This window comes from Lagenorhynchus albirostris, chromosome 4 (assembly GCF_949774975.1).
Source record: "Lagenorhynchus albirostris chromosome 4, mLagAlb1.1, whole genome shotgun sequence".
NCBI classification, from domain to species: domain Eukaryota; kingdom Metazoa; phylum Chordata; class Mammalia; order Artiodactyla; family Delphinidae; genus Lagenorhynchus; species Lagenorhynchus albirostris.
The window spans coordinates 112,214,668-112,241,883 of record NC_083098.1 but is presented as its reverse complement, the minus strand read 5'-3'; the positions used below and the strand labels follow the sequence as shown (position 1 = coordinate 112,241,883).

The 27,216-nt window shown below is 49.7% G+C and overlaps 2 protein-coding genes across 2 annotated transcripts in view; one reads left to right on the top strand and one right to left on the bottom strand.

The window, feature by feature from the left end:
• The window catches only part of EVC (EvC ciliary complex subunit 1), a 313,725-nt gene that overhangs the window by 182,281 nt on the left and 104,228 nt on the right, over nt 1-27,216 (bottom strand). The gene's annotated exons all lie outside the window — the stretch shown is intronic.
• The window catches only part of CRMP1 (collapsin response mediator protein 1), a 69,178-nt gene that overhangs the window by 26,672 nt on the left and 15,290 nt on the right, over nt 1-27,216 (top strand). Inside the window, exons 3-10 of the mRNA XM_060147363.1 lie at nt 2,314-2,498; nt 6,160-6,324; nt 12,094-12,155; nt 14,068-14,148; nt 19,665-19,733; nt 21,020-21,140; nt 23,790-23,946; nt 26,844-26,985. Coding sequence (XP_060003346.1) covers nt 2,314-2,498; nt 6,160-6,324; nt 12,094-12,155; nt 14,068-14,148; nt 19,665-19,733; nt 21,020-21,140; nt 23,790-23,946; nt 26,844-26,985 — 982 coding nt within the window. The remainder of the gene's footprint in view (nt 1-2,313; nt 2,499-6,159; nt 6,325-12,093; nt 12,156-14,067; nt 14,149-19,664; nt 19,734-21,019; nt 21,141-23,789; nt 23,947-26,843; nt 26,986-27,216) is intronic.

Here is a 27,216-nt window from a genome sequence, read left to right as displayed (position 1 = left end):
ATTTAGTTTACTCCCAGTTCGGGGAGAATCTGCTGCTTCTGCAGAAGGGAAGCAGGGAGACTGGCCGAGCTTGGTGGGCAGAGCCTGATACTAGACTTGGGGACAATGGGCTTGAATCCAGATCCAGCGCTGACTTGCTGCGTGGCCTTCGATAAGTCACCGCCCCGCCCCGGCTTCCGTTTTCCTCTTTTGCAGAATGTGAATACTTCCTCCCCCACAGGTTGTTGGCAGGGGATTAGAGAGGGTTTGTTAACAGGCGATGATCTGCCTGCTAAGAACGGCCCTGAGCCGTAGAACTTTTGGCACCGCGGTGTGGCGGCTGAGTCACAGACCGGGATCGGATTGGGCTGTGCCGAGTGTCTGCGCATGCCCATTCTCATGGGGCTGAGCCCGTTCCTTTGCCAGTGCTACGCATTCTGAACATCACCCCGTCTTCTTTAGAAGCTAGTGTGAGCGCAAGTGAGACCGTCGGTGAAGGGCTTATTAGAAGAGAATCCTATAGTTGGTGCTCAATAGCGGTTCACTGCTCTTGGTGTAAAGCTTGGGGGTGACTTCTCTGAACCCCATTCCCTTCAGCTCCTGGCACATGGCCATGAGCTTGGAGATGGACGGTGAGAAGATTGGACCAGGCAGGATTCTGTACATGATGATGTACGGAGGGAGTGGGGTGGCGATTAGAAGCAGCAGCGGCCGCAGTTGTAGTGCTGGTGGAATTGGCAGAAATGCTGACATTTCCTGGGGCTCGCCATGGCCCTGGCACTGCGCTTGGACTAGACCAGTTTCTGGTTTCAGGGTAGACAGTGTGCGATGCTCCAGTTCTGTGGAAGAGCCCCAGGTAGAGCCCCGTCACTTCTGTGCCCCGACGTGCCTGGACCAGCCGGCCCAGGAGTCCAGAAGAGCAAGGAGCTTTCGCACCTGCGAGTGGATTCTGTTTGGGGCCTGACATTGCGGTCACTGAAGGAATATTTTCCTATGTCTTCATTACTGGTGTTTTTAGGTAGCTTAGAAAAACCAATATTGGGGCCACATCCCAAGAGTTTAGAACAACTGGATTTCTTTTTTAAATAAAAATTGCTCGTGGTCAGATGTAGTGCTCTCAGCCGGGCACTGACCGTGGAGCTGTTGAATCTGTCCTGGTCTGGCTCAGACTCCCTCACCCCACCCTGGTGAGGGATACGTCACCTGACTCTGGTTCCAACACATAAGACACAGCGGACACCGCAGGGGCAAGGCTTTGAAATTCCTAGGCTCTTCTTCCTCGTTTCCCAGCTTTTGGAATTTGCCCTCCTTCTAGAGGAGGTTTCCAGGCACCAAGCACGTGGGGAAACAAAAGTGTTGGTCAGCCTGCCTAGGAGAGCTCTGCTACCCGCCGTGTGATTCCCTCATGGCAGGTTTTACGGGGGCTTAAGAAGCCTTCCCGAGGCTGGTGCTCGTGACTGTTGCAAATGAGAACCCAGGTTGCCTGTCAGTATCAGTTTGCGGGGACTGACATAACAAAGTCCACAGACTCGGATGTTTAAACAACAGATATTTGTTTCTCACAGTTCTGAAGGCTGGATGTCTGAGATCAGGGTGTGGGCAGGCTGGTTTCTTCTGAGGCCTCTCTCCTTGGCTTATAGATGGCCGTCTTCTCCCTGTGTCCTCACATGGTCCTCTCTCTGCATGTCTGTGTCCTAATCTCCTCTTCTCATAAAGACACCAGTCAGATTGGGTCAGGGTCCACCCTAACAGCCTCGTTTTAACGTAATGACCCCTTTAAAGGCCTTCTCTCCAAATTCGGTCACATTGTGAAGGGCTAGGGGGTTAGGACTTCAAAATATAGACTTCGGGGCGTCACAGTTCACTTCACGGCCCTGTCTCTGAAGACTTGCAGAGCTAAGGGGACTCTTCACTGCTTTCCCCCCATCGCTCACCTCTGTGTCCCCAAAGCAGTTGCCAAAAGTGTGTGAAGTGCTCTGGAGTGTCGGGCTGTTCAGAGAACCCGATGCTGGTCTCACTGCTGTTGGATTCAGCTCTGCCACTGCCTCCCCCTGGAAGCCCTCCCAGATAACCAGGCTGGTGAAATGGCCCACCTTGCGCTCCCCACACCCTGTATGAACTGGATTGTAACCATCTGCTTTACATGCCTTTCCTCCTCGTTAGGCTGTGAGCCCCTGGAGGGCAGGGACCCTGCCTCAGTTATCTCTGTTCACCCAGTGGCCTGCGTAGGACCTGCCTCAGAAATGTTTATCTAATGGAACTGAAGCTGCACGGTTGACAGCCATTTTGTTTTTCTTTTAAGAACCAAAGTCCGTCTCTGTTGTTTGTGCCCAGGCAAATAGGAGAGAACTTAATTGTTCCCGGTGGAGTGAAGACCATTGAGGCCAATGGGCGGATGGTTATTCCCGGAGGTATCGATGTCAACACGTACCTGCAGAAGCCCTCCCAGGGGATGACGGCCGCTGATGACTTCTTCCAAGGGACCAAGGCAGCACTGGCAGGAGGGACCACGATGATCAGTGAGTCGTACCCCTGCCTTAGGGCATAGGCTGTGACAGCTCTAATGCATCCTCAGCATCTTGAGTAACACCAGGCACTTTGCTCAGGGTACCTGGTGTGCAGGTGGCTAAAGTTTTGGAACCAGTGATGTAGATGTTGTTATGACAGATGGGGCTGTAAGGGCTCAGAGAAGTGAGATAAGTTGCTGAAGGTTACGCAGCTGGGAAGTGGTTGTGTTAGACAGTGTTGCTGCCGTAATGCTATGATAATGCTGCATAACAAACCGTCCCCAAACTTCAAGCAAACACTTGTTTTTCTTATTCAAGGGTCCACAGGAATAGGAGCAGGACTGGTGTGGGTCTGCTTTAGGCTGTGGGTTGGCTTTGGGGTGGGGGTACCATGGCTCTCCCATTCTGGAACCAATGATCAACTCAACCGTGCTCTTCTCCAAGTGGAAGGCAGAAGTGCAGGCAGTGTCTGGCAGAAACTTGCTCCTCCTCTTACCACCTCATTTCTTCACCTACACACTGTGACTTCAGCCCTCTGTTCTGTTGGCCAAAGCAAATCACACGGCCAAGCGCAAAGTCCCTGAAATTGCATTCTGTCCACAGTGAACCATGGTGAGGGTGGGAAGGGAAAGAATTGTGGACAAATAACGCCATCTACCACAGTGGTCTGTCTGGGTTGCTGGACTCTTCCTCTACTGCCCTTTGCAGCCAGATTGTTGTAATTTTTTTTTAATCCAACAGAGCTTTTGTTTGGATTCCATTTTAATGAGCAATTTTGATTAAATAGGCAGCAGTGTATTTGAAATATTCTTTCAATAGTTAGACTCCACATCTAGGTGGCTTGTCCCTGAGCTGGTCCCAACCCTGCCCATCTCTCCCCATCAAAGAGTTCCTCTGGAGGTGCACGCTGACTGGAGTTGGCCACTGTGAGCAGAGCTCATGTATCAGAGTTCCCGTCCCCCTGAGCCAGGAGGGTATGGCCCAGCTCAAGCACCGTTCTGATCCCTTTTCCAAAAAGCAGCCCTGTGTCGGCTGGTTAGGAACGTGGGAGGAGCCCAGATTTGGGACTTGGATCCTAGCTGCCAGGGTTTGCACTGGTCACGGCCACTCAGCAGCTGCACCACTGGGCAGTATTAAGCCTCTGTGAGCCTCAGCTTCCTCGTCAGTAACGTGGACTTTGTAATGTGCCCCCAGCCCATACATGTGGCTCCTTAACATGGTGCATGGCATATGGTGGTAAGTGCTTTGGGAACAGGAGCTGGGATATTCTGAGAGCTGGAGATGGAAGCTCCAGGCTCAGGGGACCTGTGTGAGGTAGAGGACAGAGCCCTGGATGAAGAATCGGGATCCCTGGAGTTCCCCTTGGCTCTTTTCCCATCACCAGCTGTGAAACCCCTGGGGGACCCCTCCACCAACCCCATGGGCCTCATCTTCCCCATCTACACAAGAGTGGTTTTCAAAGTATGTTTCATGGAGCACCAAGAGCCTGCAGAAGCCCTCCCATAGCCCTCCCAGGCTATGAAGTCACCGTGAGAACCACAGTTAGGAGGTGTGGGGGGTGGCAGGGAGGTTCTGAGTCCCCACCCCATTTCTTCATTTAACAGATATTTATTGAGGCTTGCTCTGCACCAGGCACTGTGCTAGGTGGTGGGGAAGAGAAGGAACAAAGCAGCCATGATGCTTATTCTCCAGGGCCTCGCAGTCCATGGGGAGTCACTAACCACCCACACAAATGACTATACGCGGACTAGTTCTACAGAAGAAAGGGGCACAGTGCTTTGAGCTGTGCTCGGGGAGGCTTCCCTGAAGAAGTGGCATTTGTGCATCGATCTGAAGGATGAGTGGGAGTTAACTGGGTGAAGAGGGTGTAGGGGAGCAGAGCTCCAGGAAGAGGGAACAGCACATGCAAAGGCCCTGTGGTGGGGGAACACATCTTGTGTTTAAGAAATTGAAAGAAGGCCTAGGAGGCAAAGGTGCGGAGATTGAGGGCTGGAATCCTGTGAGATACGGCTGGGAGGAGAGGATGGTACTGGGCCTTGATGGCCAAGGTCAGGATTTTGGTCTTTTTCATATGGGTGATGAGCGGCCATTGAGGGATGTTAAGCAAGGGAGTGATGTGATCTGTTTTAAAGAGACCTGAATAGAGTGGCCTAGGTTGAATATGACTAGACCAGTGGGAGGTGGTTGCAGTCGTTCAGCTGAGAGTTGAGGGTGGCTTGGACTAGGAGTGTGACCAGGAGGTGGCCAGATGTGGACAGCTCCGGTGACATATCAGAGGGAAATCAGCAGTGGTGATGGATCCGCAATGGAGGTGCATGAGGGAAGCGAAGGGTCAAGAGTAACCCCTTGGCTTCTAGCTTTTGGAATGGTGAGGCGGTATCCTTACCATTCTGGGGCGGGGGTGGGGGACCAGCTTTGCCAGTGGGGTCGGGGAGGGGACGATGTGGCATGAGGTTCTGGACGTTCTCATCTTGAGGAGCTCTTGAGTCATCCTAGTGGAGAGTTCAGAATGCTGTGGCTGAGAGGGGGGGATACATTTGAATGAGCAGCCACGTAGAAAGAAAGTTCTAGGGCCAAGTCATAAGGAGTTTGATCACTTAATGGTCAAGCAGAGGAGGAAGAGTCTTCAAGGAAAAAATGGCCACAGAAGTGGGACAAAAAGCCAGAAAGCTGTTGCCATGGAAGCCAGGGAGGAGCGAGTTTAAAGAAGGAGGGAGTGATTCACTGGTTTCTGAGAGGTCAAGTAGAGTGAGGACTGGAAGGTCGAATTAGCAAAGGCTGATGCTCTCGGTGGGTGGAGGAGTGAGCGGGAGTGGGGGGCAGAGACTGCTCTTTACAGACGTCTGGCCGTGAAGGGTGGATGTTAAAAAAAGGGTGGGAGCTAGAGGGATGTGCGAAGGCCAGTGAGGTTTAAAAGACAGTTGTCTCCCCTTTGATCTGCTTTACATTTAAGACTTTATTGGAAAAGGGGATGATGAAGTTCATATTCTTTTAGGTCCTTTTCGCCTTGGCGTTCTGTGCCCGTGAAGGCAGCATGGAGTAGCGGGGAAGGGTCCAGACTCTGCAGCTGACAGGACCCTGGGAATCTTCTCCGTACTGCTTACTAGTTGTGTGACCCTGGACAGGTTTTTCACCCTCTTTGAGCCTAAGTTTCCTCATCTGTCAGATGGGGATATTTTTATTCTCTTCATAGGGTAGTTGCGAGGATTTAATGAGATAATTTATATAAAGCCCTTGTGGCGGTATCTGACACATCAGAAACATTCAATAAACAGTCATGATAACGATGGTGGTGGTGACGACGAGGAGGAGGATGAAATGACGGTAACAGTGGTGGGGACAGTGGTGGTAATGAAGACTAAAGATGGTGGTGACCATGTCACTGCTGATGGCTATGATAATGATGGTGACAGCGACGGCAGTACTGATGTTGATGATGGTGGGAATGATGATGAAAAGGATGGTGATGACGAGGATGCTCATCTTGATGATGTAAGTGGTGGTGGTGATGATGATGGTCACGGTGATGGTGGAGATGGGGGGGATAGGGAAGGTCACGACGATTACGCTAACATTGGAGATAATGATGGTGATGACGGCAGTGGAGAGGCTACCACCGCGTTGACTTGGGTCCTCAGCATCTTGGAATGTGACACGTATGTTTCTGTCCCAGTTGACCATGTTGTCCCTGAACCTGGGTCCAGCCTGCTGACCTCCCTCGAGAAATGGCATGAAGCGGCGGACACTAAATCCTGCTGCGACTACTCCCTGCACGTGGACATCACCAGCTGGCACGACGGTGTTAGGGAAGAGCTCGAGGTGCTGGTGCAGGACAAAGGTCAGTTAAAGCCCCAGAATGGGGGCACAGTTCTGGAATCCCCGTTCTGTTTGTGGGTCTGATTTGTGGAGTTAGAATCCCTTTATCTGCATCTGCTACGAGCCCAACTGTGAGCTGTGCCCTGCCCCATAAACAGTGGAAAGATTGGACCCTCCTTAAGGAGTCTGTCTTCCTCTCCTTCAGGCCCTTTGGAGGTTCCCCCTGTTTATAGAAGAGAGCCCGATTTCCTTAGCCTGGCACACAAGGCCCCCACTGATCTAGCCTCACTTTTCTTTCTCTGCCATGAACTCATCTGGGCGCTTATTATCCTGGACGCCATCCCCGGAAACCTGCTGCTCCACTGGGCCTTTGCTGTTGCAGTCCCCACACCCGCTACCAGGGATGCCCTTTCTTCTACTCTGCTTCCCAGCTCAACTATCCCAGTTTCCCCAATCAGAACTTCAGAACTGCTTCATCCCTTGAATATCCATAGGAGGTTACTTGGGCCTCTTCGGGGTCCCCTTTTCCATTATTTTTGGATTACGGGACACTGGTGGTCTGTCTGGCTCTTCTGTTAAACCCTGAGCTTACGAGGGAGGGGATTATGTCTGTGCATCTCTGTATCCCACCCTCTCTCCCCTCTGTGTGAGCTCAAACCAGACATCTCTGCACAGTGTGGGTACTTTACTGTGTGCCTTACACCAAATGGAGGTGAATTGAACTGAACACCCACAGAAACACAGAGCAAGAGAACAGAATAAACCAGGCGTGAGGGGTCCCTCGGAAAGAGGCCGTTCTGAGGCTCTCTGAGGAAGCACCATCGAATGAATGAGATGCTTCAAGGAGAGATGGGGGGTGCTTTCAAGTTTTTAAATATATATACTGTGTTTTCTCATAAAAGTATCATCGCCCAAATGCAAAAAAAAGTCAGAAAATCAAGAGAAGGAAAAAGTTTTTCCCTCTGGTCTTACCCCCCAGTTGCCACTTACCATTAATATTAAGGATTATTGCTGTTCCCCATCTATTTAGACAGTTTTCTCCATATATAGTTATACGGTAGCAGTTATTTGGAATCCGTTTTTCACCGAACGTTTTATGAGTAATCATTACTCTTCATTAATTACTTTTTAATGGCTCGTAATACACAATGTAATGGTTAATTTGGGTAGCTATTTCCTTTTTATTGGGCATTTAGGTTTTCTGTTTGCTTTACTGTAAATCGTGTTTGGTGAACATCTTCGTAATGCCATCCAGAGATGGCATTATGGGGGTCAAGGTTTTAACATTTTTCAAAATCATGACACTTACCGCCAAATTGCTTTCCCCAGAAATGCACCCACTTGCATGCCCACAGCCCATGTCTCTCACTCCGTGCATGTTTGCACCATTGGGTGTTATTGTATGAAATCCTTGCTAATTTGATGAATAAAAGTCAGTCTACCATTGAACATTGCAGTTCTTTAACTGCTAATTACCTTAAACATTTTGCATACATTTTTCCTTTGTGTGAATGTCCGATTGTGTTCCTTGCCCATTTACCAGTTTGGGTCTCGTAAGTCTGAGCTTCTATATCCAGATGGTTTTATCCCTTCATTGAAGTTGCTGTGAATCACACTCTTGTTTTGTACAGAATCATAGTCCAGGTTGTAGAAAGATCCCAGCAGTTGTGCTGCCTGAATCTGAATCCTGCCCTCACACTTCTTGGCCTTGTGACACTGGGCAAGTCACCAAGCTGACCTCTCTGAGGCTTGCCCACTGACTCCCCATACATAGTGTCAGAGCTCTGGTACCAGGCGTGAGACTCCTGGTCTGAACTCGGTGTTAATTCTCCAGTCAAAAGAAGGAAACAACCCATATGTCCATTAAAGGATGATTGGATAAACAAAATGCGGTCCATCCTTACAGTGGAATGTCATTCAGCTTTGAAAAGGAAGGAAATCCTGACACCTGCTACGACACGGATGAACCTTGAGAACATTATGTCAAGTGAAATAAGCCAGTCACAGAAAAGACAAATGCTGTACGACTGTGCTCATGTGAGATGCGTAGAATCGTCCAGTTCATAGAGCGAGACAGAGGAGAATGGTGGTTGCCAGGGACTGGGGGAGGGGCAACATGGAATTAGTGTTTAATGGGGACAGAGTTTCAGTTTTGCCAAGGTGAAGCGTTCTGGAGATGGGAGCACAACAATGTGAACATACTTAATGCCACTGCACTTGCAAATGGCTCCGATGGTAAATTTCATGTGAGGTATATTTTACCACAACTAATGAAAAGCAGCAGTTATTTCTTCGCTCACAGCTCTGTGGAAAGGCACTTTGGTTTGGGCTCAGCTGGGCGGTTCTGCTCACCGTGGCTCACTCATGCCTTGCGCCCCAGCTGGGAGGATGGGGCAGGTGCGACCGCTCTCTACACCCTCCCTTCCCCAGCAGGCTCTCGTGGGCTTCTTCCCTTGGTGGCTCCGCAAGGGTGAGTGGAGCTGCAAGCCCTCTGAGGCCCAGGCTTGGAATGTGTCCACTGACACTTCCGCTTCGTTCTGCTGGGCGGAGCCAGTCTCGAGAGCAGCCCACACTCAAGGAGTGAGGAAATAGGTTCTACCTCTTGAGAAGGGTCACTGCAAATGTTTTGTGAAACTGTAAACTATTACCAGCCAGTTTAGTCTCTTTCTGCCTCCTACTTCTACATGAAATTATCTTATTTGTTTGTTTGTTCATTGCTTATTTCCACTAGAATGTAGACAGGGATCCTTCCTGCCTTGTTCACAGCTGTATCTCTAGCTTCTAGAACGGTGCTTGTACATAGTAAGTACTCAGTGAATATTTGATGAGTGAGAAAATAAATATTCCATGAAAAAGGACTTCTGGGGTCTCATAAGTTTTGGAAATGCTCCCTGTTTATTCTATTCTTGAATATTCTTTTATTTACTTTTTAACATCTTTATTGGAGTATACTTGCTTTACAATGGTGTGTTAGTTTCTGCTGTATCACAAAGTGAATCAGCTATACGTATACATATATCCCCATATCTCCTCCCTCTTGCGTATCCCTCCCTCCCACCCTCCCTATCCCACCCCTCTAGGTCGTCACAAAACACCGAGCTGATCTCCCTGTGCTATGCGGCTGCTTCCCACTAGCTATCTATTTTACATTTGGTAGTGTATATCTGTCCATGCCACTCTCTCACTTCGTCCCAGCTTACCCTTCCCCCTCCCTGTGTCCTCAAGTCCACTCTCTAGTAGATCTAGGTCTGCATCTTTATTCCTGTCTTGCCCCTAGGTTCTTCATGACCCTTTTTTTTTTTTTTTTTTTTTTTTTAGATTTCATATGTATGTGTTAGCATACGGTATTTGTTTTTCTCTTTCTGACTTACTTCACTCTGTATGACAGACTCTAGGTCCATCCACCTCACTACAAGTAACTCGATTCCGGTTCTTTTTATGGCAGAGTAATATTCCATTGTATATATGTTACACATCTTCTTTATCCATTCATCTGTCGATGGACACTTCAGTTGCTTCCATGTCCTGGCTGTTGTAAATAGAGCTGCAATGAACATTGTGGTACTTGACTCTTTTTGAATTATGGTTTTCTCAGGGTGTATGCCCAGTAGTGGAATTGCTGGGTCGTATGGTAGTGGTACAGTACTGAGGTTTTCATCTGAATTACTTTGATTCCAAATGAGACCAAATCTTATTCTCACCTTTATTTGTTAGGCATTTAAAAAAAATTGTCTAAAAATTATGTTTGCCTTTTTTGCTTCATTGTTTTTATTTTAAGCATTTTAAAATATAAAACAAAACATACAGAAAACCACACAAGGAAAAAATGTGGCTTTGTGAATTATGAGATTACCCTTTCCAGGTAAGAAATAGAACTTTGCCCCAAACAAAGACCCCCAACAAACGCCTCATGGCCCCCCATTGTAGCCACAACTCCTTCCTCCCCCCAAAAGTAACCACTGTCTGGTGTTTTTTAAATAAGAGGTTTTTTGGGGGTTTTTTTTGTTTGTTTTTTGTTTTGTTTTTTTGCGGTATGCGGACCTCTCATTGTTGTGGCCTCTCCTATTGCGGAGCACAGGCTCCGGACACACAGGCTCAGCGGCCATGGCTCACGGGCCTAGCCACTCCGCGGCATGTGGGATTCTCCTGGACCAGGGCACGAACCTGTGTCCCTTGCATCGGCAGGCGGACTCTCAACCACTGTGCCACCAGGGAAGCCCTAAATAAGAGGTTTTTTAGAAAAAAAACCTTTGTTAAATTTGTTGCAGATATGTTCACCATGTTGGTTGTTTGCTTTTTATTTTGAATTTTTAAGAAATAACTTATAGAAAGTTTCCATTTATAACAAGTCAAATCTATCATGATTTGGAGGAAAGCTTCTAATCTGAGATAGCTTTACCCCATCCACCCACCCACAAGAACCAGTTCTAGGGCATATTTATCAATTCTGCCAATTCATTATTTCTGCTTTTATTTGTAATGTTTACTTCTAATTTCTGGTGAATTTCCATTTTCTTCTTTTAAAGATTCTTATCATAGAAGCTTACTCAGTTGATGTATGCTCCCCCTCTCCTTCAAAAAATAATGAAGCATTTAAGGCTATGAATTTACCTCTCACTGTGGATTTACCTGTTTTACCCACTGATGGTTCTTCTGTGTCTGTGTATATAACTGGGTTTTTGTTTTTATATGTAAGTATACTTGATTAAATAGAGACTGATACTTTTATGTTAATCTCTGAATATTATTTTTTCTTTTAATTTTTCTTTATCTTTTGGGAAAAGAAATTTTTGTTGCCAAGGTTTTCTAGACCAGAAATGATTTTTGGCTTGTCTTCACTGTTGCTTAGTGTAAAAGAAGTCTCAATCTCATTTAGTACTTTTGCCTGAATTTCTTCTTTTTCTTATCCAAAGGATTCCTGATTCCATCAACAAACATTAATGGCACAGCACATGTTGTGGATGTGCAAGATGAAATACTACATAAGATGTGGTCCCTGTCCTCAGCCACTTGAAGGCATATTAAGAAACAGTCCTCCCCCCACCTCCTCTGCTCCCCGCTGGCTGCACAATAAGTCCTGTCATTTCAACCTTTTTGCATCCTCCCGCTCAGAGCCTCAGCCCACCCGTCCCTTTTGCCTTCAGCATCTTCCAACTCTATTTCTCCATTTCTCCCTGCTGTTCTGCACACCCATTCTCCTTCCAGAACTGTCCTTCTGAGACAAAGTCTGATCGTGTCATTCCCTTGCTTTAAAAGCACGTGTTCTACGAGATAATAGTGATGGCTGTACAACATGGTGAATGCTCTAAATGCCACTGAATTGTACACTTTAAAAACGGTTGTGATGGTAAATTTTGTTATGTGTATTTTACCGTAATAAAAAAAAGTGATTTTTTTTTTTTTTTAAGCACATGCTCCTTTTTGCTTCAGCCACAGGACACTTTCCAGTACCCGCATCCTAATGTCTTTTTATCCTCCTTGCTGTCCATGCCATGCATACCCATCCCTCTCAGCCCAGATAATTGCCTTCCCCCGGCTCCTCCCCCTCCCCTTCTTCCTTTCCCCCCTCCTCTTCCTTCTCCTTCAGACTCAGCTGACATGTCACCTTCCCTGGAGCCCTCCTCGGACCCTCACCCGCACCCCCAGGCTGGCTTAGGGGCCCCTGCTGTGAATTCTGGTGGCACCCTTCTGTCTTGGTTGTTACCACCCTGTGCAGTGCTTATCGATTTACTGGAAAGACATGTCCTTTCCTCTTAAATGCATTTTTCTACTCTTTTTTATCTTGAAACAGGTGTCAATTCCTTCCAAGTCTACATGGCCTATAAGGATCTCTACCAAATGTCCGACAGCCAGGTAGGTCCTTGCACACCCCCCGCCTCCCTTGGGCAGGAATGGGCCTGCCTTGTCAGGCAAAGCGGCACAGGGCAGGGGAGATGTCAGAGCAGGCCAGGGAGGGCTCTGGGTTCAAGTCCTGGTTTTGACGCTGAGCTGTCAGTCATCGCCCTTCCCTGGACCTGCATTCCTTTCTGCCTGTACGAGTGGCGTGGAGCAGGGATCCCCTGCTTGGTGGTTCCCAAACTCGGCTCATCTTCAGCCTCATCTAAAGAGCTCACTAAATATACAGACTCATATTCCATCACATATGCTCGGGGGTAAGGTTCAGGAGTCTGTACTTTCTTAAACCTCTGCAGCTGATTCTGGGGCTCAAGCGAGTTTGGGGACCATTACCTTAGCTCTGACCTGGAGGAGAGCCCTGGCTGTCCCTCCAGCCAACTGCAAGTCACGTCCTTTCTCAGTTTTCTCATCTATACGACGTGATCATCTCTGGCCCTAACAACCTCCAACAGCTGTTCTGTGGATGAGATGAGTCAAGGAAGAAGGTGGTCTAAGGAGTACAGGTGTAGGGGGTACAATTTATCAGGCACCTGGCCTTCTTACACCACTGAGACTCTTGGTTTGGTTTTGTTATTATTGCCCTGCCCTCTGCTTGTTAAAAAGGTGGGACAGTGTGGTGGCAAAGGGCACGGCTGCTGGAGCCAGGCTGCTTGGCAGCAAGCCCTGACTTTGCTGTGCAGCCTGGGGCAGATTTCCTAACCTCTCTGTGCTTTAGGCCCTTCTTGGCACTTGCCTCAGAGAAGATGTCGGAGGATTAAGTGATTTAATACAAGTAAAGCTCTAGGGCAGTGCCTGGCACACAGCAGGCATACGAGTGTTAATAAGCTGGTTTTCATTATCCCCGTGGCGTCTCATGTGCAATGGAATAAGCACCCATGTCTTACCTTTCAAAATAGACCCTTGGAGTTACATAATATAACTTACCCCGAGATGGCCTGGAAACCAAAGGGCTGGAAGTTTGTTCAGTTTCATGGAAACAATAGCATGTGTCTCTCTAGTGTGATTGAAATTTTCACCTGTTTCATTCTAATGTCTGTTTCACTGAAGCCCTGGTTAGAGTCGGAGTTGAGCAGACTTTGGGTGTGGGTCCTCAAAAGTGCTTCATGCCTCCAAGTGCCTCCCCCACCTGCTGTCTACATCTAAAAGCACACATCCTGGATAAGGGAGGCGTTATCTTATATGCAAGGAGGGCAAAGTTGAGATTCAGGAGTCCCTGGGGAGGGAACCTGTGGCTTTGGTCCTCAGCGGGTGCAAATGTCTGATTGCAGATCCTGTACAGGTGGGAAGAGGGCACGGGACAGTGGACAGGGCCTGGATTGGCGAAATAAGGTGATGCTTGGCAGGATACATGTTATCTGAGTATTCAAGTTATTGGAGGACTTGGTCTCTCGACCCCAATTGGTCTATAAAATGACAGGAGTTGGAATTTTTGTAAAGATGTACACATGTCCTGTGATTCGTGGTGGCTAAGGTACAGGCATAGCAGGTTTAGTTATACAATTTCAGTAAAACCGAAGACAGCTTCTCAGCTGCATTTGTCACCGTTAACAACGTCACGCTCCAGGGGAGCAAAGCCACAAAGAAAGCAAAGGCTCGCGTGGGCATAACTGTGGATATAATCACACCTCGGTGTCACTTTTATCAGCTGTGTGCCTCTCCCCCACCCAGACTTTCTGCCCTTGGATCTGGAGGGTGTCAGGGTCAAGGGAGAATCTTTTCCAGTTCTTACTTGTTGAGCGACGCATTCCATGGATGTGGATGGAGCATCCTGGCAGGTGGATGACTGTGTGTCAGTAGTAAGAGCAGTCTTTGCAAATGCTCGTGCTGTGATATCTTTATCTCACCCCAACCCCCCTTTATCCCTCCTTAGCTCTACGAAGTCTTCACCTTCCTTAAGGGGCTGGGAGCTGTGATCTTGGTCCACGCAGAAAATGGAGATTTGATAGCTCAGGTGAGTGGTGTGAGTTTCCACCCCTTCCGCCTCAGTCTCCTTCTCCTTGTAAAGGATACGAGAAAAGGGGGTGGAGGCATTGGTCAGCCAGGTCACCAGACAATGAAGGGTCAAGCCAAGAACCAGATGGCATGTCAGGCGCTCCAGGTGTGAGTCACGCACACACTATCTGCAGCATGGCCTTTGGCAGGTCATAATCGCCTCCTCCTTGCGAACCTCGATTTTCTCACCCGTACAGTGGGGGTAATATTACTGCCCTGTGAACCATGGCGGGTTTGCATGAGCAACAAATAAGGATCTGAAAGAAAATGCTTGGAAGCTAGGGTTGCTCATCATCCTCCACGACTTGAGAGCGGGGCTAATGGACAGAGCTCAGGCCGGGAGCAGGTGTTCCAGTCTGGCCTCCTGACACTGGGCGAGGAACTCTACCCCACGAAGGCTCCTGTGCTTCATTTAGAAGCATCTGCCTTGCAGTGTGGTTGTGAGGATTAAATGATACCGTGTACGTATAGAGCAATGTCGGACATGTAACAGGCTGTAGCCATTCAGAAGTTTCGGGTAGTGTGAGACGTGAACCCATTTTGAGCATTCTGGCTACAGGGTGGATAATTTGATGGGAATAGAATAAAGTCAGCTAGGTTTTGCTCCAGCAATTCTCATAGGAAATGAAGAGAGGAGACAGAGCGGAGGTGGAAGAGGCAAGAATATGATAGGGAAGGTGCACAGTGTACAGGACTCATCGATTGATTGGATGGGGGAAGAAGGAGAGGAAGTCAAGGATGGCTGCTTGGTCCCTGTGCAGGGTGGATCACGATGCCAGGAATCAAGTTCAGGCATCTAGAAGGTTTGGATGCATCCAATGAAAGTAGTTAATGCCGTGCGTGACGCTATGGAGTATGTACATCCTCATTTCATAGGTAGGGAAACTGAGGCTTAGATAGTAATAACTTGCCCACTGTTATATGGGGCATCGGAGCCAGGATGTGAATACAGTTCCATCTGGTTCCAAAGCCCAGTGGAATTGCAGCATGACGGTTAAGGGCATGAGAGCTGAAGCTTCACTCTTAAGGTTAGCTATTGTCTTTATTTCTTACTATTAGTGTTCTTGCAGTTTTTCTGTAAAATTGAAATTCTTTCAAATTCAAAATAAAAAAAAACAACTCAGTACCATCACACATCAGTATTCTGGTCATTGGCAAGAGGTCACTAAATCCAGCCCTCACCCCAAAAGATGGGATGGTACAAAGGTATGAATACTGGGAAATGAGGGTCACTGGGAGCCGTATCAGAGGTTGTCTGCCAGCCTCTCCTCTGGCCCCCCAGTGATTGATGACCCTCTCACATGCAAAACACATTCATTCCTTTCCAGGGTCCTCCAAACTCTCACCTCATTACACCATCAAAGACTGGAATCATCTAAGCCAGGTCTAGGTGTGGATGAGGCTTCTTGGGTCTAGTCCCTACAATCTGTAGGTCTTTGAAGAAAATAGGCAAGTTATCTCTCCCCCGCCCACTCAACACACGACATATAGTGGTGGGGTGGGCATTCCTCTTGAAAGAGGGACAGTGGAAAACACCAGGAGTCATTGGTCCATAGCAGTTCTGAAATCCAGTTAGACAAGTGTTGGCAGTTCCTTGATTAAGTCTTGAAGTCTGAGAATAATTCTCCATGGCTCTTGGCTCCACCTTCTGGGCTATTGGTCCCATCCTTCCTTTTCATGAAAGGTAGCCCATGCTTGCAGCTGAGGAATTTTCTCAGCCTGCTTCCTGCACAGTAGAATTTTAGGAGTCCAACTGCCTCCATTCATTTTGTATGTCTTATCCCGTCCAGTCCAGGCTGCCGGTGTTTTGCTAAGATAATCTTCCCAAAACCTTTGTGGGCCTCCTCTGAATCTCACTGGAATTCACCCCATTAGACAAAAGATACCCACAGATTTCTTTTCAATAAGCCCTCCTTCTCCTGGTCAGACAGCCAAGAGGTACATCCTTGAGCTTCCTAGAGGCCTTAACTTGATTGAGAGGATCTGTGGGCACACCCTCAATTATCTGTCCCTCTCACATTTTACTGTCTACTATGAGCAGCAAGAAGAAACCAGGCGGTACCTTGACAATTTGCTGGGGACTCTCCTCAGCTAGATCCTTCAGTTCATTAGACACATTTGCCCCTTGCCACATCACTGCAGGTGACAGTGTTGCCAAGCTTTCTGCTACTACATAACAAGATTCCCCTTCCTCCAGTTTTCAATAACAGACGCCTCATTTCCTTTAGAGCTCTCACTAGCAAGGTCCTCAAAGTCCATATTTCTACTAACAGTCCATTTGAAACCAGCTTTCTCTAACACATGCCTTGAAATTCTTCCAGCCTCCATTCACTGCCCGCTCCCAAAGCCACTCCCACATTTTTAGTTAATTGCTGTGGCAGCACCCTACTTCTGAATACCAAAATCTGTTTCAGTTCTCTGTGACTGCATAACAAATTACCCCCTAAATTTAGCATCGTCAAACAAAAAACGTTTTCTACGTCATGGTCCTGTGGGTCCGGAGTCCAGGTGTGGCTTGGTTGGGTTTTCGGGCTCAGGGTCTCTCACCGGCTGCCGTGAAGGTGTCAGGCAGGGCTGCAGTCATCTCAGGGCTGGTCTGGGGCAGGATTCCTTTCCAGAGGGTTGCAGGATTCCCACTCAGAGGGTTGCTTCTGGGATTCAGTTCCTTGCACGCTATCACACTGTTGTCCTTTATTCTTTGATGGCTGTTAGACAGAGGCCCCCTTGGTTCTCTGCCACGTGGGCAGCTACAGCATGGTGACCTGTTTCCTTTCCAAGTGAGAGAGCAGGAGAGGGTGAGCAAGGGAGAAGTGGGAGTCCCTTTGTAACCTAACCTCAGAAATGACATCCCATCTCTTTCCTCGCGTTCTGCTCATTGGAAGCAGGGTGCCAGGTCCAAGCCCACGTGCAAGCAGAGGCAGGCTCACTCCGAATCTCTTAAAAGCTGCCCAACACATGTATCATAGGTTTGCCTGGTTTTGAACTTCATAAACGTGAAACCACACAGTAGGTACTCTTTTACATCTGGCTTCTTTTTTTTTTTTTTTTTTTTCCTGCGGTACGCGGGCCTCTCACTGTTGTGGCCTCTCCCGTTGCGGAGCACAGGCTCCGGACGCGCAGGCTCAGCGGCCATGGCTCACGGTCCCAGCCGCTCCGCGGCATGTGGGATCTTCCCGGACCGGGGCACGAACCCGTGTCCCCTGCATCGGCAGGCGGACTCTCAACCACTGCGCCATCAGGGAAGCCCTACATCTGGCTTCTTTTGATCAAAACTAGGTTTGTGAGGTTCATCCCTATTGTTACCTGAAGCAATAGTATTCTCTCTGTCATCATGGTGTAGAATTCCACTGCAGGGATAGGTCACAGTTTGTTCTTCAGTTGATAGATGTTTGGATAGTTTCAAATTTAGGATTACTGTGTATAAAGCGTCCTTAAACATTCTTGTTCAGTCTTTTGTTAAACATATGTTCCCATTTCTGTTGGTAAGTACGTAGGAGGGGGATTTCTGGGTCGTGGGTGCGCACATATTCAGGTCTTACAGTTACTGCTACCCTGTTTTCCAGGATGTACCAACCTATATCCCACCAAATGTGTGTGAAAAGTTGAGTTTGGAGTCCCCAGTTCTTAAGCTTTACATCAGAGAATTCTTAGCTTTCCTCGCTGCCAACTTAAGATTGAGTTTTCTCAGCTCCAATAAATCTGTTACCTTTTGTACATCTGCTTCCCAGCTTCCAAAATTTTGTTTCTGTTATCTTCCCTGCATTCTCTTGGTTCTTGTGTACCATTTCTGTCACTTTAGCAGAGTTTCAGGATGGAGTAAAGATAACGTGTGTGCTCAGCCCATGATTTTTGACTAGAAACCCTACTCTAGTCTTTTGTGATCTGTGTTTTTCCCCCACTACATCATCTTTTGTCCTCCCTCCTTTTTTCTCCTCCTTCCTTCCTTCCTTCCAACAGAAATAGTAACTGACATTTACATAATCTTCCAGAGGGATGTCTCCCTATCATAAATCTTGTTGTAAACAGTTTACAAAAATGCCTTGTAAACACCATCTTCAAGAGCTGACATTATTCCATTCTTTACTTAAATCCACCCCAGCTGTTAGATCTTGAAACTGTTTCCAGCTTACGTTCTTATAATAAACTCGAGCTTAATAACCATAAATGCACAGTTGAAATTATGATTGTTTTATGGTTGATAGGGCCTGGGGCTCCTCGTAGGGCTGTGTTCCAGAATGATGTTACAGAAACTGCGGAAGTTAAAATTAGCAGCACAGCTGACACCTGGGCAACGTAAAAATATTAGTTTTGAGATAGTACAGTATTCCTAAGGAGGGGGCACCTTGGAGCCTTGGAGCAAATAGATTTGTATCTGGGCTACAGTGGCTCAGGGAACCATTTCATTTATATGATAAGCTTGAGGTAGAGTTGTCCTGCTAGAAAGACAGGTACCAGGAAGAGGAAACTACAGTAGAGAAAACGAGAGCTGGCTGACCATCAACGAGCCCTTACTATACACCAGGTATCGTGCGAGCATTTCACATCTGCCACCTCAGTGATGTATTATAGCAACTCCGGTGTGTAGGTGCTGTTGTTTCCAATGTAAAGAAGAGAAGATTAATGAAATAATGCCATTTGCAGCGACATGGATGGACCTAGAGATTATCATACTGAGACAGAGACAAATATGTGGTATCGCTTATATGTGGAATCTAAAAAAATGATACAAATGAGCTTATTTACAAAACAGAAACAGACTCACAGGCATAGAAAACAAACTTATGGTTACCACAGGAGAAGCGGAGGAGGGATAAATTAGGAGTTTGGGATTAACATATACACACTACTATATATAAAATAGAGAACCAACAAGGACCAACTGTATAGCACAGGGAACTACTCAATATTTTGTAAACCTGTAAGGGAAAAATATCCGAAAGGAATATATATATGAGTGTGTGTGTATAACTGAATCACTTTGCTGTACACCTGAAACCAACACAACATTGTAGATCAACTACACTTCAATTTAAAAAAAAGAAGAGAACCTTGAGGCTCAGAACCGACAGAGACGGTCGGTTCCGGAGCCGGAGGCCCAGTTTGATTTCTGCATCCATGTCATACCCAAACACCACTCATCTTCCTTCTCTCTTACCCTGCAGCAGAGACTTGGAAGTTGGAAGAGCGCTGGGTGGCCTTTAAGGCTAATTTCGTATAACCCTACTTCCTCTCACTGGTCCCGTGGTGTTGAATAGAGCAGGTGTGGACGGGGATATCCAGGGTTGCAAAGGGGGAAGCGGGGCAGGGGTAGTGGAGGGAGCAAAGAAGCTGTGGATCGCCGCAGCCCGTTAGACCCCATGCAGACCACTCCCTGTCCTGGGATCAGCTGCCCCATCTGTCTAACGGGGCTGGAGGATTGGCCTCTCCCGGCTCTGACGTTCCGTAATCACTGACTCATTCGTTCTTGTCTTGTAGGAACAAAAGCGGATCTTAGAGATGGGCATCACGGGTCCTGAGGGCCACGCTCTGAGCAGACCTGAAGAGGTAAAGGAGCCTCCGCTGGGTGTGACTCTGACATGCTGAGAGCTCACCCCGATGCTGTTCAGCTGGAACAGCCCGGCTAGAGCCCCCGTCTCCATCTCATTTCCCCTACGTGAGCACCCCAGCACGTGTGGTCCTCCCCGGGTCTGCCCTCGGGCTTGGGAGCCCTGGGGCCTGCAGGTCGATCAGAGGAGCGGGGAAAGGTTCTGCCTCTCCCAGGGCCCGGGAACTTCACACCATAGTCCTATGGACACTTCAGAATCCCTACTGAGGACAAGGTGTATTTGATGACAGGAAAGTGGAGCCCCACGTCCCAGGCAGAGGACTTTAAAACAACTGCCCTTGCGCGGACCTCCTATCCGCTGTGCTCTAAGACTCGACAAGGGACGAATCCCCTGGGAGTGATACGGCACATGTGTGGCGGGACACGGCGGGTAGAAGGAAGGCAAGCAGGTTGGGCATGGAACAGGACGGACGTCCAGCATTTTCTGGTGTCTCATGAGATCATTAGTAGTCTTCCCGGACCTCCGCTCTAGGCCAGCCTGTGCCGGACCTGGGACCCAACACACGAGTACACAGACTTCTTACCCGGAGGTTCCCGATCGGGCCCAGTGCTCCAGACGTGAGCTCCACGCCCACGAGCTGGGTTCCCAGTCCCTGGTGAGACCAGGACAGACCTGAGACAGTGTCTACAAACCCTTATAGCACGTGGACGTTGCCACCACCTTCAGGCATGTGAGCAGCCTGGGGACCCTTCTGGGTGTGGCTGGACTCCTGGCACGTGGCTGTGGCTTCCTGCCAGCCACTAGCAGCTCAGCAGACCGGAAATTAAAACAATACATCACAGGTCCTGCTGTCTGCTCTAGCGGGGGCAGAGGCCAAACCCCGCAGCAGATGGTTTCACTTGGTTATTGAACAAACGAAGGAAGGAATGCATGTTGGACACCTGTATTCCCTGATGTCAGGCATTTTATAGGTAACCGACCACTTTATGGGCCTTTTGATGACTCTACTGCCCAGGCGATCTCCTTCTAACAGAGCGTGCAGAATACTTCCAAGCAAAGGAAAAACATAATTCTGCCTTCCAGCCCTCTAGCCAGATACATTCTTAGTTTTTCCTTCCTTTTGAAAAATCTACAGTATTTTCCTCTCTTGATGCAGTAGATTTCCCTCTGACCACACTTAAGGAGAATCACAGGAGCCTGGTCAGGGAGAGGCCCTAGGAACTCAGGGTGGGTGCTGCCTCCCACCTCTCCCTCCTGTGACCCATGTATTTGCTGTGTCTGCAGCTGGAGGCCGAGGCCGTGTTCCGAGCCATCACCATCGCGGGTCGGATCAACTGCCCTGTGTACATCACCAAGGTGATGAGCAGGAGCGCGGCGGACATCATCACCCTGGCCAGGAAGAAGGGTACGCAGCCCAGCGCGTGGGCCTCCTGCGGGAAGCTGCGGGGTGAGGAAGGGGCGTGTCCAACAGGCTCAAGATCACTGACGGAGCCACTCCCCAGGGCAGAGACATTCTGCCAGTTGCCTGCAGCCTGGGCCCAGTAGGCCAGGTTGAAAAGGGAGCTTGGGATGGTGGGCAGGCACAAGATGTGCAGGCGTTTTCAGGTTTGATTCCTGGGGTGCCATGGGCCCCGGGTGTGACCTTGGGTAAGAGGTCTGAGCTTCGGTTTCCCCATTTGTAGCTAAGGTAATTATCCCCTCCTTGTGGGTCACATGAGACCGTGTATCTTAAAGATCTGTGAAGAGTTCCAAGTTCTCCCCTGGGTTTCACATCAAAGAAGTGATGGAGCCAGGGCTGCATCAGCTCTTGGTCCCTGCCCGCCCCCTTTCTGGTCCTCTCTCTGGGCCCTTCATCCTGGGTCCCCTATCTAGGGCCTCTTAGCGGGTGCCTGCACCCAGGCTCCACCGTGGGGCCCACACAGAGTCTCAGCTGCAGGTTGGGAAGGAGGAAGGTGTTCTTCCAGAGCCAGAGGGTCTGGGGACAGCCCCGTGCTGGACATCAAGGGAGTGTGGCAGGAAGGCAGCCTCCAGCTCTAAGACTTGGACGCACTACTTAACCTCTCTGAGCTACTGTTGTTTCATCTCGAAATGGACCCGATGGGCTCACAGGTGTGAAGTTCCAGCCAAGTCCTTGGCGGGTCCCGAGGGCTCCTGAGGACCCTGGGGCACAGGCGCCACTGGTGCTCTGAGCGGCTCTGACCTGTGTGGTGGCCATTCCCCAGGAGACTCAGAGGAACCGCCCGAGTGTGGTCCCCAGGCCTTCTTGACTGAGGCCCACAGTCCCCAGCACCCACCACATAGAGAATGAAGGTTGCCCAAAGCAGCCTTCCTTCCCTAATTCAGGGTGAGAGAGAGAGAGAGAATGACAGAGCGGGTAGCACACGTCACACGAAGACAGTCGCTAGAATCCTTTCGTCCTGTGGACATTCACCAAGGATGTTCACCACCCGGACAAGGTCCACCCGTCTACTTTCTGGGAGTCGTATGAGGTTGACCGGCAGCTCTGGGTCGGAGGGGGCAGCCGGGTGGAAATCCACAACAGCCACACAGCCCTGACTGCATCCACCACCCTCTGCATGCAGGATGCCCCTCCTTTCTTACAGGAACCCTTCATGGGAAGTGTAAGTGGCTCTATTCTTAAAAATCTTTAATTATGTATTTTATTTCACCTAATATATCCAGAATATTCATTCCACGTGTAATCAGTGTAAACGGATTAAGATATTTTGCATTATTTTTCTGTACCGTCCTTGAAATCCAGTGTGTATTTCACCCTTACAGCACATCTCGACTCAGACCAAATGCCTGAAAGCCACACGTGGCAGGTGGTTTCCGTGTGGGACAGAGCAGCGGTGAACCCCAAACACCTAGTTGTAGTATTTTTGAGGGCAAGCTGACAAGTAGAGGCATTGCACAGAGAGTGATCTAGGTTAGCACAGCTTGCTGAGGACCAGCCCCAGGTTACAGATGAGGAAACTGCCGCTCAGAGAGGTAACAAGAATCTGGAAGCAGCGGTAAGCGTGCCGGCGAGCTAAGCCTGCAGGTCCTGGAGCTGCCGAGAAATAAAGCGACCACCACCCTCTCGTGGCTATTTCAATTTAAGTAAAGTTAAGTACACTTTTTCAGTTGGCTCCTCAGTCGCGTTAGCCCTGTTTCTTACGCTCCAGGGCCACGTGAGGCTGGTGGCTGCTGTCTTGGGCAGAACCGTCCAGAGCAGTCCCAGCACCGCTGTGCTGTTGGGAGTTGTCGTCCCAGAGCCAGGCTGCTGGAACCCAAAGCCTACCTCTCGCTTGTCAGCAGGGTGGCCTCGTACCGATGCCACAGGACCCTGGGCCCACGTCGTCCCCTTGGCACTCTCTCTGCTGCGGGGATTCTCACTTGGGACTTTGCCCCTGGGGTTTTGTTCCGGCAGAAACACATGTGGCCCACTCCCTGGAAGGCAGACTGGACTTGCGGGAAAGCGAATGCTCAGAAGGGAGCCCTCCCGTAGTGGGTTGGTGGCCGCACGTCCTGGCCCCTTCGCTCCTGTGGCGTGGGATGGCTCTGAGGCTCCCGGGGTCCCCAGTGCACTGAGCTGCGCGTGCCCAAGGCCATGACTCGGTGATAACTCATCTTTCCTTAGCTTCTCTCTCTGCCTTGTGTCACTTCCTCAGTCCCCACCAAGTTGTTTCCCGGAATCACCTCCGAATAAAACTCTTGAACGCGATTTTTCATTTGAAGATCTGCTTTTGGCGGAATCCAAACCGAGACATCAGGTCTCTGTGCTTTGGTTGAGCATCGTAAAAAGAGATAATAGTCAAAAATAGTCAAATCCAAATGCTAAAAGCATTCACAGTCCAGAAGGTTGCTGAGCAGGACAGCAGGGCGCTGAGTGCCTGGTGGCCGAGGAGCTGGGGCTCTGGGGGGGTGTGTGTGTGTGGTGGAGCCTGGGGGAAGGATGGGCGACTTATCCCCAGTCTCATTCTCCAGCCTCGAGATTCTACTTTCCTGCGCCCGCATCTCCCATGAGAGACCATTCGCTCTTAACCACGCGTGTTTGTGTTTGCCTCCCAAGGCCCCGTCGTTTTCGGCGAGCCCATCGCTGCCAGTCTGGGGACGGATGGTACCCATTACTGGAGCAAGAACTGGGCCAAGGCGGCGGCCTTCGTGACCTCCCCTCCCCTGAGCCCGGACCCTACCACGCCCGACTACCTGACCTCCCTGCTGGCCTGGTGAGAGCCCCGGGGGTGACGGGCTCGTGGGCCTGGGCAGCGGGGCAGGACTTCTGGGAGCGGAGGGTTGAAGGATAGGAAATCGCAGCTGGTTCAGACACGCTTGGGAGGGGGCCTTGGGTTGGCTGCCCGGGAGACCTCAGGACAAAACCCCGGGCTGTTTACAGCAGGCCTTTGGGCCTTTGAGTCAGTAACCGCTCCATTCATGTCTATAGGTCACCTCCCACTCATTCAGCGGTATTTAAGCACCTTCTGTGTGCCTGGCACTGTGGTGTGTTGGGAAACACCCAGAATTAGGAACGTGAGACCAGGACCCTAATCCTGCCTCAACCCCTAATGGGCTGTGTCACCCTGGCCATGTCACATAACCTGTAATGTCTGTGTCTCAGCTGACGCATCGGCAAAGTGGGGAGAATACAGTACCTACTGCAGAGGCGGGTGTGAGACGGCGTAGGTAAAAGGCCTGGAGTTCAGGGCTCACGGCGGCCACTGCATTACACTCTGCTTCCTGCACACAGTAGGCGCACAGCTACTTTAACCCCTTCTCTGCCATCAGCCAGTGTGAGGGAAGAACACTTAAGGCCATGGGAGAAGGCTAAGCGGTGAGGTGTGCAGGCTGCTCTGGAAGCGGAGATGCAAGCTTGGAAGGCTTTCTGGAGGAAGTGACATCAGGCCCAGAGCCAGGGGATGCATAAGAGTTTTCCTGAGGGGCGAGAATAAGGTGGGACTTCTAATTAGAAAGAACTGTAAGGGGGTAAGGGTGTGTTCTCCTTTTCCCTAAATGCTGCAGCAGCCCATGACACACCTGGCGTCTGCAGCCCGATGGCTGGTGGGCAGCTCCAAGTCCAAAACAAACCCCCCATCTTCCCCCGTGAAGCTGCTGCTCCCACAGTCTTGCCCATCTCGGGAGACGGCAGGACACGGACCAAAGGCCCTGGCATCTGGCCGCTTCTCGCCCCCTTGGCTGCAGCCATCCTGGCTCAAGGGCCATCATTTCTCACCTCCTGACAAGGCTCTCTATTTCCATACTGCCCCTTCCACACCCTTATCGCATCACAATCTGTTCTCAAAAGACACTCAGATATTTTAAAACCGAAATCAGACCAAGCCAGCCCTCTGCCAGAAGACCTCCAGGGTCCTTTCCTCTCAAAGAGAAACACAAGTTCCCACAATGTCCCTCAAGGCTGAACCTGATCTTGCCCTCGCTCCTCACTAACCTCGCCTGGTCCTCTTTCCCCCCTTGGCTCCCTCGGTCCATCCTACTGGTGTCGCGCTAACTAGACCCCAGGCAGGATGGTGCCACAGGGCCTTTGCACTCACCCTACCCCTGCCTAGCACTCTTTTCTTCGTCATCTTGCGGTTTGCTCTTTGCCAACTTCAGATCTTTGCTGGAAGATTTCTTCTCAGTGAGATAGTTCTGATCATCTTCTTAAAATCGGCAGTCCCAGCGCTACCCCATCACCCCCCCCCCACTCACCCTAACTCTCATTCTCCTGACTGTATGTTCCTGACTCCCGCCCCCCGCTCACCCTGCACTGGAATGTCAGCTAATGAACACAGGAATTTGTCTCTTTCTGCTTATAGAAGCATCCCCATTGCCTAAGACCATGCCAGACACAGGAAGTGTGCAACACACCTTTGTTGAATAAATGAGTGAATGTCACATCCAAATATATTTCTGTACGTCTACATGATTGCTAACATGCCCTGGGGCCCCGAAATGGAGGCTGGCCCCTCGTTGAAAATCACAAAATAAAGCTCCACTTATTCCATTAATTCAGATGCCAGTTAGGGGCTCATCATATAGCCCCAGAGTATTTTCTCTCCAAAGCCTGAGTGACAGAAGAGCAAACCCAGTGAGCTTGTGTCACTTTGCTACAACCAATGAATAGCATTTTGTCCTCCCGGCACAGCACAGAAACATTAGCCAGACCTTACATCAACAGCCTTACAGAGGGAGACCAAGGTCAGCACATTATGGTTTCCCATGTGACCTGGCGGAGACACGAGGCCAGGGACATGACCATCCTTCCAGCACAAACATCCGTGACTCTGTGAGACACACAGGCACGTGCTGGAGGCTGGGTTTTATTCACTCACTTATTTATATATTCATTCAGTCACTCATCCATTCATTCATTGGCTCCACTCAGCTTTTTTTCTTCTTTTTTAAACATTGAGATAAAATTCACGTAGCATAAAATTCACCGAGCACTCAATTTTAAAGAGAAGAGGTGGAGGATGGAGAGAGGAGCAAGGGAGTTGGCATCTTTGGCGCCTGCCGTGCGCCAGGCAAGTAGCTCATTGTCTCCTCAGGGTGATCCGGGATGGAAGGTTCCATTCTCTTTTCCATTTTACGCATGAAGAAAAGAGGAGTGACTAGCCGGGCCAGGAGGTGGCAGTTCTGGGATTTAAAAGCAGACCTGCTGGATTTGCAAAGTCAGATTGCATCAGGGGCTGTTCACGGGTCTAGTGAGATGCATGGAAGCAGAGTCACTCTGTTGGCCTCTAGCATCTTCTGTTCTCAGCAAGTCTCTCCTCACAGATGCCTGCAGCATCTTGAGGCCTTGTGGGCTCTCTCTGGGGGGTGAAAGAACAGACCCACTGCCCCAGGATCAGAGCATTTTAGGGCAGGAGGAGGCTGACCCGGAGAGCCTTACCTGGACCAGCTGGAGCCCACACTCGAACAGAACCCTCTCCCGATGCACAGGCCTCTTTCCCGTCTTCAACAAGACACCAAAGGCCACAGGGCCTTCCGGTGTCACTCAGTAAGGCCTGTGATGTGCCCCAGATCTCTGTGGGGTTTGAGTTTCACAGCCTCCTTGGGCGTCTGAAGTCAGGGTCCGCTCCTCACCATGAGCTCAGGTCTGAATCCCACCCTGTTCTGTCTTTGCCAGTGGAGACCTGCAGGTCACAGGCAGCGGCCACTGTCCCTACAGCACTGCCCAGAAGGCGGTGGGCAAGGACAACTTCACTCTGATCCCTGAGGGCGTCAACGGGATAGAGGAGCGGATGACCGTGGTCTGGGACAAGGCAGTGGTAAGGCGGCACCGTCTCCCTCCTGGAATATTCTAGAAACACCCCTCCTGCCCATCAAAGCCATGCATTATGCACTTCTGGTTCTTAAAATTCCCTTCTTACTTTGAGGCAGAAGCAGAATGCACTAGGAGGGCACACGGAAAACACGTGACCCTTAAGAACGCAGCGCGAGTCCTGTGGTGTCCTTTGCATTTGCAGATGTGACAGCACCTGTCCTTTAGTCTTTGAGGA